This window comes from Heterocephalus glaber, unplaced genomic scaffold (assembly GCF_053883595.1).
Source record: "Heterocephalus glaber isolate CG9 unplaced genomic scaffold, H.glaber_assembly_v1.0 deba00001564, whole genome shotgun sequence".
NCBI classification, from domain to species: domain Eukaryota; kingdom Metazoa; phylum Chordata; class Mammalia; order Rodentia; family Bathyergidae; genus Heterocephalus; species Heterocephalus glaber.
This window is the reverse complement of record NW_028258351.1, coordinates 15,915,612-15,934,916: the sequence shown is the minus strand read 5'-3', so window position 1 is coordinate 15,934,916 and position 19,305 is coordinate 15,915,612. Positions and strand designations below refer to the sequence as shown.

The 19,305-nt window shown below is 41.5% G+C and overlaps 1 protein-coding gene across 5 annotated transcripts in view; it reads left to right on the top strand.

Annotated features, from left to right (window-relative positions):
• Positions 1-19,305, top strand: part of Ankfy1 (ankyrin repeat and FYVE domain containing 1) — a 97,690-nt gene that overhangs the window by 63,914 nt on the left and 14,471 nt on the right. For 4 of the 5 annotated variants that reach the window (XM_013076772.3, XM_021238274.2, XM_087191999.1 and 1 more), the window contains 11 exons: positions 596-800; positions 2,670-2,738; positions 3,041-3,240; positions 7,215-7,312; positions 12,071-12,299; positions 14,224-14,322; positions 14,571-14,724; positions 15,908-16,079; positions 17,065-17,183; positions 17,845-18,001; positions 18,685-18,885. In XM_013076772.3, coding sequence (XP_012932226.1) covers positions 596-800; positions 2,670-2,738; positions 3,041-3,240; positions 7,215-7,312; positions 12,071-12,299; positions 14,224-14,322; positions 14,571-14,724; positions 15,908-16,079; positions 17,065-17,183; positions 17,845-18,001; positions 18,685-18,885 — 1,703 coding nt within the window. The remainder of the gene's footprint in view (positions 1-595; positions 801-2,669; positions 2,739-3,040; positions 3,241-7,214; positions 7,313-12,070; positions 12,300-14,223; positions 14,323-14,570; positions 14,725-15,907; positions 16,080-17,064; positions 17,184-17,844; positions 18,002-18,684; positions 18,886-19,305) is intronic. The other variant, XM_013076773.3, reaches the window with a different exon arrangement.

Below are 19,305 nucleotides of genomic sequence, written 5' to 3'. Positions count from 1 at the left end.
ATCCAGCCTGGAATACTTGTATTCTTTTTTTTTTTGGTACCAGGAATCGAACTTGGGATCTGGCGCTTGCATTGCAGGCGTCGGCACCACTGAGCTAAATCCCCAGCCCAAGTGTTTTTGTTGTTGTTTTGTTTTTGTACCAGGGATCTTACTCTGGACTTGCGCTTTCGAGGCAGGCAGCAGAACCACCGAGCCAAATCCCCAGCCCTGGAATCCTTGTGTTCTTAAACAGTGAAGGGGTATTGAGGTGAAGAGGCAGGACAGATGATCACCAATAATCAAAAATTGGACAAAGACAGCCGGGGATTTAGCTCAGTGGTGCCACCACCTGCCTCGAAAGTGCAGGTCCCAAGTTCGATCCCCAGTGCCAGAAAAACAAACAAACAAATTGGACAAAGAACCTTTTGAATTGGAGTCTGTACCTCCATGATCTCACCGATGAATTTCCACTTACAAGTGTCCCAGGAAATTCCATTAGAAACACCCAGTTTTTCTTCTTTATTTGTATGTATCAGATACTGCCTTTTGAGGAAAGCCAGAATGGCTTGTCCTAGCTGTTGTCATATATTACTGTGTCTTGTTATTTCTTTTCAAGGAGATGTCTTCGCTTCTACTTTCCTTATTAAGAATGGGGCCCTTGTCAATGCTGCTACATTAGGGGCTCAGGAGACACCATTACACCTTGTGGCATTGTACACTTCAAAGAAACACTCAGCAGAGACGATGTCTGAGATGGCACAGATTGCAGAGGCCCTTCTGCAAGCTGGTGCCAACCCCAACATGCAGGACAGCAAGGGCAGGTAAGTTGGGGAGCTGAGAGACTGTATGCCTTCACCTCTAAGCTGAGAAGGGTATTTATGGTGATACATACTTGGCATACAGGATATTTGCATTATTCATTTTGATGTTTATTGAAGTCACAGACATTTATGTGCCAAGCAAGTAAGTGTCATGGTTAAAATGTTTCTATCCTGGCAAACTGAAGTCTTTGAATTTCTAAGTAATCTATCTTCATGATGGATGGAACCAGAGTGATCATCTAGTCAATCTTCTTCAGCATTTCTGTGAGGTCTATTTGTGAAAAAATTCCCTATCTTAAACCCACTTATACCCTGTAGATACCTCCACTTGAGACAACTCTTTATCTGGACAGCTTGCTACCTTCTTCTGTTGCATAGCCCTTCACATATTCAATAGTACATATGTTCCTTTTGCCCCCTCCTAGGGTTTAGTTAGGGTTCCATGTGGTCTAGAATGTCAGAAAGGGCTGCCTGTCTTCAGGGAGGTCCTAAAGGCCACTTGAGCCACCTGCATCACCAGCCACATGTGGGACCCACTTAGCATCATAGCTACTCAGTTCTTCATATCTTTAGAAACTCTCTCAGAAAGAAAAACAGGCCGGCCATGGTGGTACACGCCTGTAACCCCAGCACTCCAGAAGGTGAGGCAGGAGCTCTAGGAAGCTCTAGGCCAGCCTGGGCTACATAACAAGACCTGTCTCAAAAACAAAAACAATTTCTGTTGTTTGGTTGTTGGAATAGAAAAATGAATTTGTATGATAAAGTACTGAAATAAGATGGATATTCATGAATCCCAGTATCATGTAATAATTACCTTATTCCCAAAAATAATTACATCTTTATTCCCTTGGTAGATTCTTTGATTTTTTTTTTTTTTTTCCTTCTACTGCAATAAATTCTGGCAGTCTGATCATGAGGTAGATGCAGCCTTGCCTCTGTGCTCTGCAGTGGCAATCTTCTTTAGAGCACTTGAGCTAAATAAAAGTGGTGAGGAGGGTTAACTGCTCCTTTAGTCATTCTCACCCATTGCTCCTTTGTTTTTGAGTATAATAGAAAATTTTGGGGAAGGAAGAAAAAATTTCTTTTCAGAATTGGTGTAGGGTAGGTAAAGGAAAATATGTATACCTATGATACAAAGTACTGTTTAAAAATAGCCTATGCACATTTAGTAAGGATGAATTGGAGAGTACTTTATACTTCTTTTTTTTTCTTGGTCCTGGGGATCAAACTCGGGTCCTTGCGCTTGTGCAGCAGGTGGCGAAACCACTGAGCTAAATCCCTGGCCCCTATACTTCTTTCTTTTGTTGATTCTGGTCCTTTTTGGCAATTAAACAAATGGCAACATATAAGCACATCTGATGTCTTAGTCACTTTCCTGGTAACTGGGACAAAATATGCAGTATCCATAACTGAAAGGAGGCGAGGTTTATTTTGACTCATGTTTCAGTCCATAGTCAGCTGGGTACAGGGCAGGATGGCAGGCAGAGTGGAGAAGAGCTGCTCATGGCTTGTTCATGGCCAGAAAGCAAAAAGTGAAGGGAGGAGCTAAAAAGGGAAGCACACCCTTTCAGGCCATGCCCCGGTGACTGGCCTCTTCTGACGAGACCCGACCTCCTAACTACAAGTCAGCTGTAAACCCCCATTATCCAGTCACCTTCCAAAAGCCCTGCCTCTCAGCCCATGAGGCTTTGAGGGGGCATCTAGATATATACCACACTATCTATTCTCCTGTTTTGATTCTTAGTCATTATTTTAGAGAACTGTTGTGGAAATGTGGAGTTTCTTGTGGGTGGTGATTGTACCCAGGATTCTTGTCAACTCCTGCTGTGAGTAGTCCTGAATTGATGCCTCTTTCTTTTTATCCTGCAGGACCCCTTTACACTTGTCCATCATGGCCAGGAACGAATATGTGTTTAATCAGCTGCTGCAGTGTAAACAGTACGTAGGGCGACATGGAGAAATGAAAAAGCAGTTGTAAGGGTGGGATTGTGAGTGAACAATTCTTTTAAAACATCTTTTTGTGTCATAAATCTTTTTTTTTTTTTTTGGTACCGGGGATCGAACTCGGGACCTTGCGCTTGTGAGGCAGGCCACAAAACCACTGAGCTAAATCCCCGGCCCATGTGTTATAAATCTTAATAATAGTGAAATAAAAATTCAGAAAGTTAGAAAACGTGAGGTTATTAGCAGTACAGTGTCAGAAGATTTTATTTGCTATTCATGTTGTTCCCTTATTTCAGATTAGATTTAGAACTGAAAGACCATGAGGGCAGCACAGCTCTGTGGCTTGCTGTACAGTATATCACAGTGACTTCAGACCAGTCGGTAAACCCGTTTGAAGACCTCCTTGTGATAAATGGGACTTCATTTGATGAAAACAGCTTTGCAGCCAGACTCATTCAATGTGGCAGCAACACTGATGCACCTGATACAGTGACAGGTAAAACACAGTAGATCCCTGAGAGATGATGCTGAGCCTAGCAAGGGAGGTGTCTGTGAAGTATTGTATAAATGTTTTTTGGTTTTTTGAGATAGTCACTTTGTAGTATAGGCGGCCCCAAACTGACAGTGTAGCCCAGGCTGATCTCCAACTTGGCAGCAATCTTCCTGCCTCAGCCTCCCCAGTTACCGGGATTAAAGCCATGTGCCACTACACCCTGCTCAACAGAAATTTAGCAAGTGAATAGCCTAAGAATTTGTTTACTCATTTGTTTAGTGGTACTGAGGATTGAACCCAGGGCCTTGCCCTTGCTGGGCAAGCACTCTACCACTGAGCTATGTCCCCAGCCCAAGAATTATTTTGTACTTAATCTTCAGTACGGTAAAAACTCAGGTTCTGATTTTTTTAATCCTGTGCTTCAAACAATTTAGCCAGACACATATTTTAAGCTGAAATACTTATTTACTTAATGAGGTGCTTTTGGGAACTTTTTAGATTCAGAACTCCCTTTTCCCTCTTAAAAATTATAGCCCAAGGTGGGCATGATGGCATACTCTTATAATCCCAGTACTCTGGAAGGCAGGAGGATTGCAAGTTGAAGCACAGTCTGGGCAATTAGAGACTTAGCAAGACCCTGTGTCAAAAGAGAAGATAATAAGGCTGGGGGCCTAGTTCAGTGTAAAGGCCCTGGAGATCAGTCCCCAGTAACCAAAAGAGGAAAAAAAATCTTAAGCTGGGTGGGGTCAGTGGCACATGCCTGTAATTGTAGCACTTGGGAGGCTGAGGCAGGTGAGTTTGAAACCAGCCTGGACTACATAGTGAGACCCTGTTTCAAAAATAAACCAAGCAACAAATAAATAAGTAAATAAAACCCATGGCTCACTTTGTGCTTTATATGGATCTCTTCTTCATGCATGATTTTAAAACATAACTTAGTTATTTGGAAAATACTGGTTCGTGGAGTTACGCAGATCTTCCAAATGTTTACACATTGTAGAATTATATTTATAGCACCACTGATCTCATCAAAAGAATCTTTCTGCATTGAGAAGGTATCAAACTGAGGTTTGCAGAGAAGTTTGCCAAAATTGTCATTTTCATTTGAATGCTCACATTTTATCATTGAGTACAAAAACTTAATTGTTTTTCTTACATGACAGGCTCCTTTTGTTCATTTTCAAGAAAATGTCTTCCAAATCTTTATGTTTGAATAATAATGTATTAATTAGTCATTCTTTTGATTGAAAATACTGTTCTATGAGAAAAGCTGCTAACTCAGCTTACATTTAATTCCACAAGTGCTTTTTCTCCAACAACATTGTACTTTGGTACAGTGTGTAGCAAAATCTTTATGCATACTTCTTACTTTACCACACAGAATTTTTCACATGTGCTCAGTGTTGAGATTTAATTAGTAATTTTTACTGATTTTTTCAAAGACCATCATAAGTAAAACTGACTCTTTTACCCCCTAATCTATTAGTACTAGTACACTTTGGTACTATTCTGCTATCACATTTTTTTGTTTTGGTACTGGGGATCGAACTCGGGACCTTGTGCTTGCGAGGCAGGCGCCGCAACCACTGAGCTAAATCCCTGGCCCCACTTTGGTACTGTTCTGTTCATTTGTGTCAAGGCTCTACAGTTTTGACTCACTGTTGCTTTTGCATTATCAGTAGACATGCCTGCCAGGCCGGGAATTTAGCTTAGTGGTGCCTTGCCTACCTTACAAATGCAAGGTCCTGAGTTCAATCCCTGGTACTGGGGGGAAAAAAAAGACATGCCAACACAGTGGGCAAGTAGTAATATTATGAAAATAGTTTTGATCTCATGGACCCCCTGAAAGATTCTCAGGAATCCACAGGCTATACATAGAAACCCTGAGAACCACTGTTTTAATGTATTTCTTTGATCTGGCTAAACAGGGATATTTTAAGAATAGTGAGTTCTACCAAAAAAAAAAAAAAAAAAAGAATAGTGAGTTCCATATATTTCATCATTTAGTATTATTGGCAATGTATAAAGCATGAGTAGGTGTCACTAACAAAGATTTGACCCCCATCCACCCAAAAGAAGATGGATATTGATCTCTTTGCTGAAGAAGTTGATAATTAACTTTAAATAAAGATTTGGGGGGTGGAGGGTTCAAATAAAGGTTAAGGTAGTGGCCAGTCAGAAACCCAGTGGTTCAGTCTCCAGTAGCACCAAAAAAATAAAGGTTCTGAAGTTACCACTCTAAATGACCTAAAAGCTAAGGGCAGTAGTACTATAGAACAGGGGCTATAGGAAGAACTAACTGTAAGTGTTTCATACTGATGAGCTCCAAAAATGCAATTATTAACTAAGCTTTAGTCTACAGATATATATTGATTATTAGCCATAATTTTACTGATTTCTAATTTAATCATATATAAGATTATGACATGTAAGATTGATATTTTTGATATTTAAGACTTAAACTCATGGCCTTATGCATGCTAGACAAGAACTCCACCACTGAGTTGTATCTCCAACTCCTGACCTATCTTATCAATTTCATAAAAGTATATTAAGTTTTTCCATCCTAATTCTGTCAGTTTCATATTACCTTAAGTTTTGGGGTGGGTTTTTGTTTGTTTGTTTTTGTTTTTCTCCCTTCGTAGTTCATGCTGGGCTGGGGATTTACCTCAGTGGTTCCGCCGCCTGCCTTGCAAGCACAAGGTCCCGAGTTCAATCCCTGGTACAAAAAAAAAAAAAAGAAAGAAAGAAAAGAAAACACATGTCGTTCATGCTGGCCCTGAACTCACTGTATTTCAGGCTGGCCTCGAACTCATGGTGATCCTCCTGTCTCAGGCTCCCGAGTGCTGGGATTATAGACATGCGCCATCATGCTGGACTGTTACCTTAAATTTTAACTGTCAAATACATATAGACCCAGAATTACCTTTTCCTGTTGATTTGTGCCATCTCTCATTTTACCTGTAATTTCCTCAGTCCATTGGTTTCCAACTGTTCGGTAATGTTTTAGCAGTCACAAATTCCTGTTTTTCTGTAATTTAAGACTTACGTGCACAGAACGACTACAGAAGTGAAAATGGGGCTCTTGGGAATCTTATCAACTTGAGGTAGAATCACTCTCTCGGGGAAAATTAAACATGGCATGAAGGCAGTAGTCCTTTGTCCCATTTCTTTCACTTATTTTTAGTCCTGGTATTTAACTTATTTTGATCTCCAAATAGTATAGCTATAGAACATGAAATTTTATGTTTACTTTTGGAAGTGGATTTTAAAGGACTGAGAAACACTATTCTAGGTCTAAAACTATTTCTAGGGAAAATTTGTTTTCTTTTTCTAAGATTTTTATTTATAAAAAGGTGAAAATGCTAAGCAAAATATTTCTAAGCTAAGAGCAAGCATGTTTAAGACCCTAGAAATAAAACCAGAGTATTTAAGGGTCATTTTATGGTAGAACTTCTCAGCATATATTTTTAGAGTAGTAATCTAGCTCAGCGGTTCTCAGCCAGGGACAATTCTCGTCTCCAGTCCTACCTTGCTCCAAGCATGTGGCAACATCTGTAGATGTTTTTATTTGCCACAGTTCAGCAGTCCTGCTGGCATCGAATGGGTAGAATCCAGGGATTTTTCTAAACATTGTATAGTGTACAAGACAGGCCCCCACCACAAAGAATTATCCCACCTAAAATGTCAGTAACACCACTGTTGAGAAACCTTGCTCTAATCAAACCTCAGCAACAAGACATAACTGTGGTCCTAGGCGGTGGTCAGTTGGAGACTAGGGAAGAGTAAATATTCCAGCTTATGATCCTCCCTAGTGTCAGTGTCCACATATAGGTGCCTGTTGGGACCTATGAGATAGCTACTCTGGTGTGGCTTCCCTGTGGTAAGGTGATGGGGAAGGGCAGGGTGTTGTGCTGTGTGGAACTTGGCCTCATGTTTATTTCGATAGAAGAATGAATATCCACGTTTTCTTCTAGGAAATTGTTTACTACAGCGGGCAGCTGGAGCAGGAAATGAGGCAGCAGCTCTTTTCCTGGCAACCAATGGTGCCCACGTCAACCACAAAAACAAGTGGGTAAGTGTAACAAGGCAGTTCTGGGAAATGCATTTGTTGTATAGTAGAAATGGCAGTGGTGGATATGTAGGAAAAATGGAATCGATTCTTTTTTTTACAATTTCTGTGAACATGATGCATACATATGTTTAAAAACTAGAGTTAAGCCAGGAATGGTGGCATACGCCAGTAATCCCAGCACTAGAGAGGCCGAGGCAGAAGGATCACAGCAAGTTCAAAACCAGCCTGAACTGCATAGCAAGACCCTGCCTCGAAAAAAAAAATTAGAGTAAAATAGATTCTATACATTCTTTTATGTATTTTCAAATATAATTGATTCAGCAACCGTTTCAGAAGTAATAGTTGTATATATCAAGCCCTGAACTAGAGACTCTGGCCTTTATAATCGAATAGAAATTGGTAGACATACACAGAAACCTACCATAATAGCATCTTGGTCTTTGGTGTTCCTATGTGGTTGCTCATTCAGTCCATATCCCAAGCTAACAAGGTAGATTGTGCAGTAAGGATGTCCCCCCTTATCTGTGATTTCACTTTCAACAGTTGGAATTATTCATAGAAAATTATGGTCTGGAAATATTAAATGGAAAATTCCAGAAATAATTCATAAGTTTTAAATTACTTACCATTCTGAGTAGCATGATGAAATCTCATGCTGTCCTACCCAGGATGTGAATTCCTTTGTTCAGCATATCCATGCTGTGTACACTACCTGCCAGTTGGTCACTTAGTAGTTGTTTCATTTATCAGCTGTCACAGTATCATAGTACCCATGTTCAACTGACTTTCATGGGATAACCTAATGCAATACAAAATGCCTGTATCATTCATCTCACTTCATCTCTTCACATAGGCATTGTACCATTTTACATAATCCCAAGAAACACGAGAACAGAACAAAAGATATTTTGAGAGGCTATATTCATATAACTTTATATAGTATATTGTTATAATTGTTCTTTTTTATTGTTATTATTTAATCCCCTCTGTGCCTAACTTATAAATTCAACTTTGTCATACGTATGTGCATGTAGGAAAAAGCATGGTATATATAGGGTTTGGTGCATCATTTCAGTCATCCTTGGGGATAAAGAAGTTGTCTTAGAACATATTAAGATCACATTTATTTTATAACTAGTTTGTATTAGGAAGTTTAATTCTAGAAGCAACATGTATTGTTGTGTCATTAGGATTAGGATTGAAGAGATATTTCTCACATTTATAATCCCTTAATTCAGGATAAAGGGTCAGAGGGGTTAAGAGGCTCATAAATAATGAAGCCAGTATTGAGACCCAGATGCTAGGATATATACTTGCATACTCTCTCAGCAGCATTGGGCAAGGCAGTGGATAATACACTTGGTATCTAAGACATACCACATATCTTGAAAACACAAGGGAAAAGTCTTTGCTGTCCTTTCCTTCATTAAATATGCTAGTCTGTCTGCACACATGGCCTAGAATCACGCTGGAATCATAGAATATCCCTATACGCATTAGAGGTTGTGTTAGTTTGGTTTGTTTGTTTGTTTTTCCAGAGGTGGAACCCAGGACCCTAGGCAGGCTCTCTTACTACTGAGCTACAACCAATCTTCTTTTTTTCTTTCTTTTTCAGTACTAGGAATTGAATCCAGCACCTTGGACTGAGCTACATTCTTACACCCTTTTGTTTTATTATGAGACAGGGTCTTGGTGAATTGCCTGCTCTGGTCTTTACCTTAAGTTCCCCCAACCTCAGCCTCCTGAGTAGCTAGAATTAAAGGCGTGTACCGTGGTGCCTGGGCTCCCCCCGCCCCCCCTTTTTGGACTCTGCCTTTTACCCCTTCTCACTTTTTCACTGACTTTGTTCCTCTTATTGTGTGTCTGTCTGTATCTTTCTTGCATCATTAATTTCATTCACTCTTCATTTCTAATAGTATAGAGATATGTTCTATCTCCTAACTTTAAAAAAGTCTTCCAGGAGTCCACATTTGTATATGCCTTCTAGTTTGTTTGTTTTTTGGTACCGGGGATTAAAGTCAGGACCTTGCGCTTGCAAAGTAGGCGGCAGCACCACTGAGCTAAATCCCCAGCCCCGTATTCACTGTTTTTTTTTTTGGTACTGGGGCTCTGTATATGCCTTCTTGATCCTTCTCTGATACCCTTCATAGCAAAACTAGATGAAACCTAAGATATAGAGGCATGGGCCGGGGATTTAGCTCAGTGGTTTTGGCGCCTGCTGTTCAAGCATAAGGACCTGAGTTCGATCCCTGGTACCAAAAAAAAAAGATATAGAGGCACTAGGAACAGCTGACATGGAAACAAGTGAGAGCCACACAGAAGAAAGGTCTAGAATGCTGGTTTAAGATGTTTGGGCTTCATCCTGTGGGAAAACATCCCATAGAAGAGCTGTCTGATCATTTTAGAAGTGTGAGAGAGCTGTCTGGGGAGGCTGGCATGATGAGTGTGCCATTGAGTCCAGATTGGAGCCACATGGGAATCGTCTAGACAAGCAATGACCTGTCTTGACCTCTCTTGTTGGATTTAGAACCAAATCAACAGATTTTGAGGAATTACAGAATTACATTCAATGGACATGTCAGCTTACAGTTTGTAGGAACAAGGGCAAGAGAGGTATTAAAACTGTTTTGGCAGGGCCTGGCCAAGAGGAAGAACTGGGGTGGAGGAAGTAAATCCCATTGCAATTGTTGAATTCTTCCTAAACATTCAGTGAGGATGTCTAGCTGACAGATCTAGATTTGTAGATACTGGTAGAAGCCATGGGAGACTGTAAGCACACCCAGTGAGAATATGTAGGAACCAAGAAGGGCTGGGCAGGGAAAAGAATAGTAGGATGTTGCTCTTTTTTCACAAAACATCTTACAGAGTTATTGATTGTTTCCATGATGATAATTTATAAGAGAAAGATCCAGAGCAGTATGTTCAATTTGTTTCCATTTGTTTAAATGAAAAAAAAAATCTATCGTATGTATGGTTGCATACATGCATAAACATGGAGACATGTATACATGCATACATTTGTGTGTGTGTTTTCCTGCAAATATTCTGTTAGTGGAGGGAAATGTGAAATTGGTAATCCTGGCCAGGCATGGTGGTGCATACCTGTGATCCTAGCACTTGAGAGGGAGAGGCTGTGGCAAGAGAATTTCCATGAGTTTAGGACAGCTTGGACTACATAGTGAGCTCAAGACCAGTCTGAACTATGTAGGGAGACCCTGTCTCAAAAAAAAGAAAAGAAAAGAAAAATTGGTAACCCTGGTTCCTTTAAGGTGCCATTATTTTTTGTTTTGTTTTGTTTTTGTTTTTGGTACTATGGATCAAACTCAGGACCTTGTGCTTGCAAGTCAGGCTTGGTACCACTGAGCTAAATCCCCAGCCCTAAGGCACCATTATTATTAGGTGCTGGGTGCCAGACATAACAGACTTGCTTCCACTGTATATTCTTCTGCCTTTTAAATACTGATTCAGGAAACTATAATACCAATTAAAATGTTTTTTAAGTTTTAGAAGTGGGGAAAGTGGTCCTTATTGAAGTTCAAAATGTGATTGATACGAGCAGGTAAAAGAAATGGGGTGCAGTGCTTGGTAACCATTCTGAGTCTGCAGTGCAGTCTGGTGCAGCCTTGACAGCTGGTCAAGTAAAGCTTTAAAAGGTTCAAGTCCTGTGCCCGCTCATGATCATCATTAACCCCCTCACTTGAATACATATAAGATGAAACATCAGTCTGCCTGTAAATTTAAGCAAGCTGTGTTAGATGGTTGGGAACACAGAATACCACTGTACACTTATATAAGTATCATGTACTCTGTAGCATGAATAAATGTATCTGGAGATGCACTACTGAAAGAAAGAAAGGGGGGAGGGAGGAAGGAGGGAAGAGGGAAGGGAAAGCTGGGTGTGGTGATGCATACCTGTAATCGCAGCACTCAGGAGGCTGAGGCAGGAGGACTGCCACAAGGTCAAGGCCAACCTGGGCCACATAGCAAGACTCCATCTCAAAAAAGTATTAAAAAAAAAAGAGGGAGGGAGGATGCTAGTGGAGAATCACAGAAGTGGTCAAACTATTATTAACACTACTTACCTCTGAGGCTGTGACTGAAGCTCTTCTGTTTTCTACAGTGGTAGTTGTCATTTTATAATAATCAGCATATATGATTTTTATAATTAGAAAAAAGTAATTATGAAAGCAAAGTGAAGATGGTTAAGGAAATTATAGGAGATGGAGAGGATAAGAAACCAGGGCATTTTGGAGAAGGTACTTGGAAAGACACTGAAAAACTAAGGGTAAAGTCACATATAAAAGGTAATCAAAGTTATGGAAGTGATCTGGATGTGGTGGTGCACAACTATAATGCCAGCACTCTGGGAGGCTGAGGCAGGAGGATCACAAGTTGAGCCCATCCTGGACTACTTAAGCAACATCATAAAACCCTGTCTCAAAATTTTAAAAATGAAAAATGGCCAGGGATGTAATTCCATGCAAAGGTCCTGGGTTTAATCCCCAATACACCACACACACACACACACACACACACACCCACACACCCAATACACCACACGCACGCACCATGGAAATAGTGACAGGATGAGCCAATGGCTGACTGGCATGAGCCACATCATAGCTGGTGACAGGATGAGCCAAGTACTATGGCTGGCACTGGGGACCTGACTTTTGACGCGTATGCTGTCTTTATCCCTTTGTGAAGGGAACTTCTAGCGTGTAGATGCTCAAATTTGGGCCATCTGTTTGCATTCAGGGAGAGACGTCATTGCACACAGCTTGTCAGCATGGCCTGGCCAATCTCACGGCCGAGCTCCTGCAGCAAGGTGCCAACCCAAACTTGCAGACAGAAGAGGCTGTGTCTTTGTCAAAGGCAGCTGTGTCCCTGACCGGCTCCATGGACAGTGTCTATCTGCAGACGCCACTGCACATGGCAATTGCCTACAATCATCCAGATGTGGTGTCCGTCATTCTTGAGCAGAAAGGTAAGGAATGGTGAATTTTGCCCATCAATTTGATTTGTGGGTGGTAGCTTAGGGTACTTAATTACTGCGGTGCTGTGTCCTCTGTTGGTGAGTTTCTCACCAAAAGCATTCTTTCAGTTCAAACTAGATAAGCAGATGGTTCTTGACTGCCATGTTTTCCTATGTATGCATAGAGGATGGGGCCGGCTCATTTCACCTGTCAGGTTAAGGTGTGAGAACCTGTGACTCTGCTCTTTTTTTTTTTTTTTTGGAAGAAATTCTGAGCTTTTTATTTGACACCAAAGTCACTATTACTTTGATACCAAAACCATGCAAAGAGGGGCCAGGGATTTAGCTCAGTGGTTCCACCGCCTGTCCTGAGAGCAAAAGGACCCAAGTTCAATCCCTGGTACCAAAAACAACCCATGCAAAGATATAACAAAACACAAAATAGAGGGCCGGGGATTTAGCTCAGTGGTTCCACTGCCTGCCTCACAACTGCAAGGGTCCCAAGTTTGATCCCCGGTAACAAAAAAACCCAAAATAGAGACCCATATCCCTTATGAACACAGAGGTAAAAACTGTAAATATAACCAAACTGAATTCAACAACACATAAAAAAGATCATAAGCAAAGTGGGACTCATCCTAGAGAGTTCAGCATATGCAAATCAATAAACATGATACAACACATATAGATACAGATAAATTATCTGGTTAAGAGTCAACATCCCTTCATGATAAAAACTCAACAGAGGTTTAGGTGTAGAAGAAACATACCACAAATACTACAGGTTATATTTGAAAAACTCACAGGTAGTGTCATAGTGAATAGGGAAAAGCCGAAAATGTTTCTAAAGGTAGGAAAGAAACCAAGGATATCCACTTTCCCCACTTTCATTTTTTTTTACCACTTTCATTTTTTAATAGTTCTAAAAGCCTTAGAGCAGTGAGGTAAGAGAAAGAATTAAGAGGCATCCAGATTAGAAAGAAACAAGTTAAATTATCCATGTTTGTAGAGACTCTGCTCTGTCTTGTTCACAGTATTTTTCAGGCCATTTCAGTGCAGGTGGAGCAGTTTTGCCTTGGTGTGAGAACTGTTTCTGAGAAACAGAACCTGCTGTGGCAGGTTTGTCATGAGCCAGTCGGTCCTCACTTCTATCCCTGAGGTTCCTGGAGGTGACCCATGAGAGGGGAGGTATTGGGGCGGCAGATCCTGAGTAGCAGAGATGGCCCACTTCCTTTAGAAAGTCCTCCTTGGGCTTTCTCTTTCTGTTGCTGAAGTTTGTTTTACTCTTGCCTCAGTTCTCAGCAGTCCGGCACTTCTTAAGCATTGTTCTTCCGGTCAGAAATAAGGTTTTAGGTAGAATGTGCTTTTTTCTTGGTCCTTATAGGAATTTTAAGATTTTTTTTGGTGGGGGTGGTACTCGGGATCGAACTCAGGACCTTGTGCTTGCGAGGCAGGCGCCAGAACCACTGACCTAAATCCCCGGCCCAGGAGTTTTAAGTTTTTAAGAGTAAGGAGAACATTGTCAGGGCATTGTTTTAATCTTATTTTTAGTAGTCATGTAATAAAGGTATGTTTCTGTAGTGGAGTTGGGCTTCTTTATGTGAAGAGTGTTTTAAGTTTTTATTGTTGTTTGTTTATTGTTTTTGTTTTGTTTTGAGATAAGGTCTTGCTATGTAGTTCAGGCTGGTCTTGAACTCACAGAAATCCTCAGTCTCCCAAGTGCTGGGATTATAGGTGTGTGCCACCATGCCCAGCTTGTTTTAAGCTTTAAAAAGTTTATTTCCCATATAAACTTTGCTTCAAAGTATTGGGCTTCTACTTCCCACAAAAAGATTTATCTGTTCTCTTTGAATAGCAAGTTAGTCAATTTGAAACTGAATTCTTGCTCTGTTGCATGCTTAGAAATTAAGTATTCTTTTCTTTTAAAAAAATGTAGCCAATGCTCTTCATGCTACCAACAACTTGCAAATTATCCCGGACTTTAGCCTCAAGGATTCCCGAGACCAGACTGTGCTGGGCCTGGCATTATGGACTGGTAAGGCTGTGCCTCAGGCTATTGATGTCTGCAGGCAAATCGATGTCAGAAGTGTAGGTGGGTGGATAAGTGGGATGAGTGGGGCTAATGGTTTGGTTGTAAAGTAACCTTTTTGTGTGGGTTGGACCTATAACATCCAGTGGGAAATGCTGGCTTTGAGAAGTTAAGGGGATATATTTGTTGTAGTAAGATGTTGAGAAAGTAGGGAAAGCTGAGCATGCCTTAATCAGGGCTTGTTTATTTCCTAGGCATGCACACGATTGCAGCCCAGCTGCTGGGCTCCGGGGCTTCCATCAATGACACCATGTCAGATGGGCAGACTCTGCTGCACATGGCCATCCAGCGGCAAGACAGCAAGAGTGCACTGTTCCTCTTGGAGCATCAAGCAGATATAAATGTCAGGTGGGATGAGACTGTGCTTTCCGCTATAACGCCAGGTCACTACTGAGATAGTTCAAAAGCATAACGTTGTTCATAGAAAAAAAACAAAAAAAAATTTTTTTGTTTTTTTTTTTTGTTTTTTGAGGCGGGGTCTCCCTTTGTAGTTCATTCAGGCTGGCCCTGAACTCCCTTCGATCCTCCTGCCTCAGCCTCCCAAGTGCTGGGATTACAGGCATGAGCCACTACGCCTGGCTGTATAAAAAATATTTTTATTCCTTCTTAAATTAAGGAATGAAAACAGTGGCTCTCAAAAAGTACAATGCACAGTTGTAAACTGAATATAATTGGTAGACTTGTGGGATGGAGAAGGGGAACTAAACTTTCATTGGAATGTCTCAGGGTCAGTGCATAGCATTCCATGAATTTGCTTATAAAAGACAATCCAAAATCAGTTCTTAAATAAGAATTTCAGTTATAAAGAACATCCCAACAGATAAACTTCAGACAGGCTTAAGGGAGAAAAAGACACAGAGTTAAATTTTTGTTGTGGTTGACTTTTCAAAGGAACTCATCGCTATTTTCAATGTCGGTTTGAGCCTAGATAATTGAGTGGAACAAAGAACTCTTGTCAAATGGGTAACTGGAGTGGTGGTGTTTTATTAAGATGCTTGCTATTAAAAGGAGTTGTATTCCTGTAAGATTTCAGCAGGTTGGGATGCTGGCCATTTACCATCTGGCTGCAATAGGGTGGTTATATTTTCTTTTTTTCAAGATTAATTTATTTGTTGTATAATATAAAACAGAAAGGAAAATCTAATTCCTGCTGCCCACTCACTTCAAAAATTCTTAAGGAAGCTAAAGTAAAACTACCTTGGATTTTGTTACTTTTTAAAATCAACAACTCTGGATAGAAATTGGGCAGTAGGTCAGGCCAGACTTCTGCTCCAAGAGCAGTGGAGGCCGTGCAGTCCCAACACTCGCCTATGTATCCCGGAGCTGTCTGGGTGGCTCTGTTTTCTAAAAAGGCAGAAGAAACAAACACTATTGACAGGTTTCATTTCCCTGAGAAAATTTCAATGCTTGTGAGTGAAGTATATATAAGGGATATAGTGGAATCTGGATTTCCAGAATACATAGGAGGGCACCCTTTGTCCTTTGGCTCTAGCTACAGACTTTGGTTTTGGTTTTGGTGTGCATGTTCTAGCAGGACTCAGGATGGGGAGACTGCCCTTCAGCTGGCCATCAGAAATCAGCTTCCACTTGTGGTTGATGCCATGTGCACCCGAGGAGCTGACATGTCTGTTTCAGATGAGAAAGGGGACCCCCCACTGTGGCTTGCATTGGCAAATAATCTGGAAGACATCGCATCCACTCTGGTGAGACAAACAACAAACATAATGTTAGCCTCTGTTAACAGATGGGAGTATTTTATGTCAGAGATGAATTTGGTGCCTAGATACAGTCACAGGAGCAAGAGATCTGCCAAATAACAAATTGGGTTGAGAACAAACAAAAAGTCATGTTAACAAATAAAACAGTTCAGCATGGTCTTGGCTAACACTTTTGTTTTGAGGCCATCTTTATCAAGAAGGCCACCTATGGGCTGGGGATTTAGCTCAGTGGTTTCACCACCTGCTGCGCAAGCTCAAGGGCCTGAGTTCAATCCCCAGTATCAAAAAAAAAAAAAGAAGGCCACCTAGGGCCAAGGATTTAGCTCAGTGGTTCCACCGCCTGCCTTATAAGCGCAGGGACCCAAGTTCGATCCCCAGTCACACCCCCCCCCCCCAAAAAAGAAGGCCACCAAGAAGCAAAAGAGTAGAGCTATTTGTTCAGGAGTCTTCTCCTGGGGTTGTTGATTTGATGTGGGCCTGTCCTCATAATTGCCATAGCCATAGATTCCTAAATCTCAAGATTTTCTATCTTGTTTGCAAGACAGGTCCCCAACAGTAGAGACAAACCGTGGAATTTCTTTTTAGCTCTAAAGGGCCTGCTATTGATACTAAGACATTTCACACCTGGGGAGATTGCCTGGTAATTACAGTTGAGTGTTGCTGGGGGCTGATGAGTACATGGGTAGGCAGGTACCTGTGTTTTCTGTCCCTTTTGCAGCACAGCTCTAGAGGCACTAATTAAACATCCCCAGACCCATCCCATAGGACCTGGTGCAAGACCTTGCACGGAACAGATTTGAATCACTGTTTGTAAAACTAATAATTATTCAGATTAAAGTAATTATCGGTTAAATATCAACCATATCTTACCTGAAAAATGGATCTAATGATGTACATAAAACTCAGACTTGGTAATAAAAATTTTCACTTTTGGTTGACAGTGTTTGTGAGAAACTTTTGTTTTTTGCAGGTCAGACATGGTTGTGATGCCACATGTTGGGGTCCAGGACCGAGCGGGTGCCTTCAAACACTCTTGCATAGAGCCATTGATGAAAACAATGAGTCCACTGCCTGCTTTCTTATTCGCAGGTCTGTGAAGCACAAGTATCTCTTGAAATTGTGTTCAGCTTATTACAAACTGGCTCTTTTCTGATGTTAATCCATCTCCAGTCTAGACATACCCACAGCTGGCTTGACCTTCATAATTAAGACCACCAGAATCACTGTTCTGTCATGTCAACTTAGCCAAAGCCCAGCTCAGCTGTGAGGGGAGGGGCTCACTTGCCAGAATCAAAGACTAAAAAGAGCTACCATCCTGTTTGGGAAGCTACATAGTTCCTGCAGTCGAGTCAGACCAGTTCCCATTGCAAAGCCAAGAGGCTAAGGCAGAGGAGACCAGATGGCATCTGCTTGCTACCACCTAGACACATACACCATAACAAGTTCTGTGCCCCTCAGAGTGTGGGATATGTGGCAGGCAAAGTGATTCAGGAAAGCTTTAGAGTGGTGCTCCTCAAACTTAAATATTTGCATATTTCCAAGGGAGGTTGTAACTATTCTGATCCCAGGTTGCCCCCAAGACCAATTGCAAAAGAATCTATGGCAGTGGGACCTCCACTCCAGTATTTGAGATCAAGGCCCAAGGAGAGCACATTCTGGCACCAGCAGCTTTTTTGTTGGGGTACATGAGGCTGCTTGCCTGCAGGCCAGGTGATACATGTCCTTCCTTCTGTTGCCTCATTCCTTTCAGTGGCTGTGATGTGAATAGTCCCAGACAACCAGGTGCTGATGGAGAAGGAGAGGAAGAGGCCAGGGATGGGCAGACCCCTTTGCATTTGGCAGCCTCGTGGGGGCTGGAAGAGACAGTGCAGTGTCTTCTGGAATTTGGCGCCAATGTAAATGCACAGGTATGTAGTTTCTCTTTTTCCAATGAAGTCAGTGCTTATACACGGAAATCTCCTGCAGAAAGGGACTTCAAAAGTCACCAGTTGCAGGCCTTTGCTTTACCATAACAGGGGTTTGGTATGACAGGTGAAGTAACACTCTCTGAGTTATACAGCCTATCTAGCAATTGAAATGATTTCAGGTTTTCTTCTCGCTCCCTTTGTCCCTAAATACCATGAGGAAAGTTAGTTTTATCTTGTTCTTTGTCTACTGTTCCTCTATTAAGAGATTTCCTCTGAGACTTGGGTTAGTCCCAAACCAAATATGGTGTTCGGGACAATGTTCATTAACTCAGTTGAGCACCCTCAGTTCTGGTCCTTGATGCTTTACAACATTCTGGTCTGGGAAGATTTATATCTGATGCCCTGTAATCAGATAAGGGCAATGTAACTTGGAGCAGAGAATCCCTGCAGGTCTTCTAAAGCCAATATATTTGTGATGGGCCCACTGTTGCCACTGAAACACTGGAACATAGTGTGATAGGAAGTAGCTTCCAGTCATTTCTGTGTTTGGCCTTCTACAAGCTGATTTCAAACACAGGTTGGAAGTGTTTATTCTCATAACCAAAATTTGATCCAAAAGTTATCTGTCTTTATATTTTTCCTGAGTTTTATCTCAATTTGACATAGAAATCTTGTTCCCCTAGGATGCAGAAGGAAGAACACCTGTCCATGTGGCCATCAGCAACCAACACAGTGTCATCATTCAGTTGTTGATTTCTCACCCTGATATCCACTTGAATGTACGGGACAGACAAGGACTGACCCCATTTGCCTGTGCCATGACTTATAAGAACAATAAGGCAGCCGAAGCCATTCTAAAACGCGAGTCTGGGGCTGCTGAGCAGGTGAGTGACCAACACCTGCCATTCTCTAGAACAGAACTCTTATGTGGAGACTAAACAGATGTCACCAACTAAGCAGGACTCTTCTATACAAAGACATTTGTTTTTAGATTATGCTTCCTTTTCCTAGGATTTGGCTATTCAGATGTCCTGTCAGTGCTAGCTAAGAAGTGACTGCCCTGTTTGTCAGCCTGATGATGCCTACTTAGGTGGAAGTGGGAGCTTGCTGGGCCTAGTGATAGGCATTCTGTGGCACATACAGCTGACCTCATACTCTGCTTCTGCTGGCTAACTGACCTACTGATGACTGTCTTTAAAAGACTGAAATTGAGATGGAAGAGTTTGTGTTGTGGTATTGGATGTTTTAGAGGAGTTAAGTTGTTACTCAGTTTAGCATGCTCAGTTGTTTTTGTTCTCTGCAGT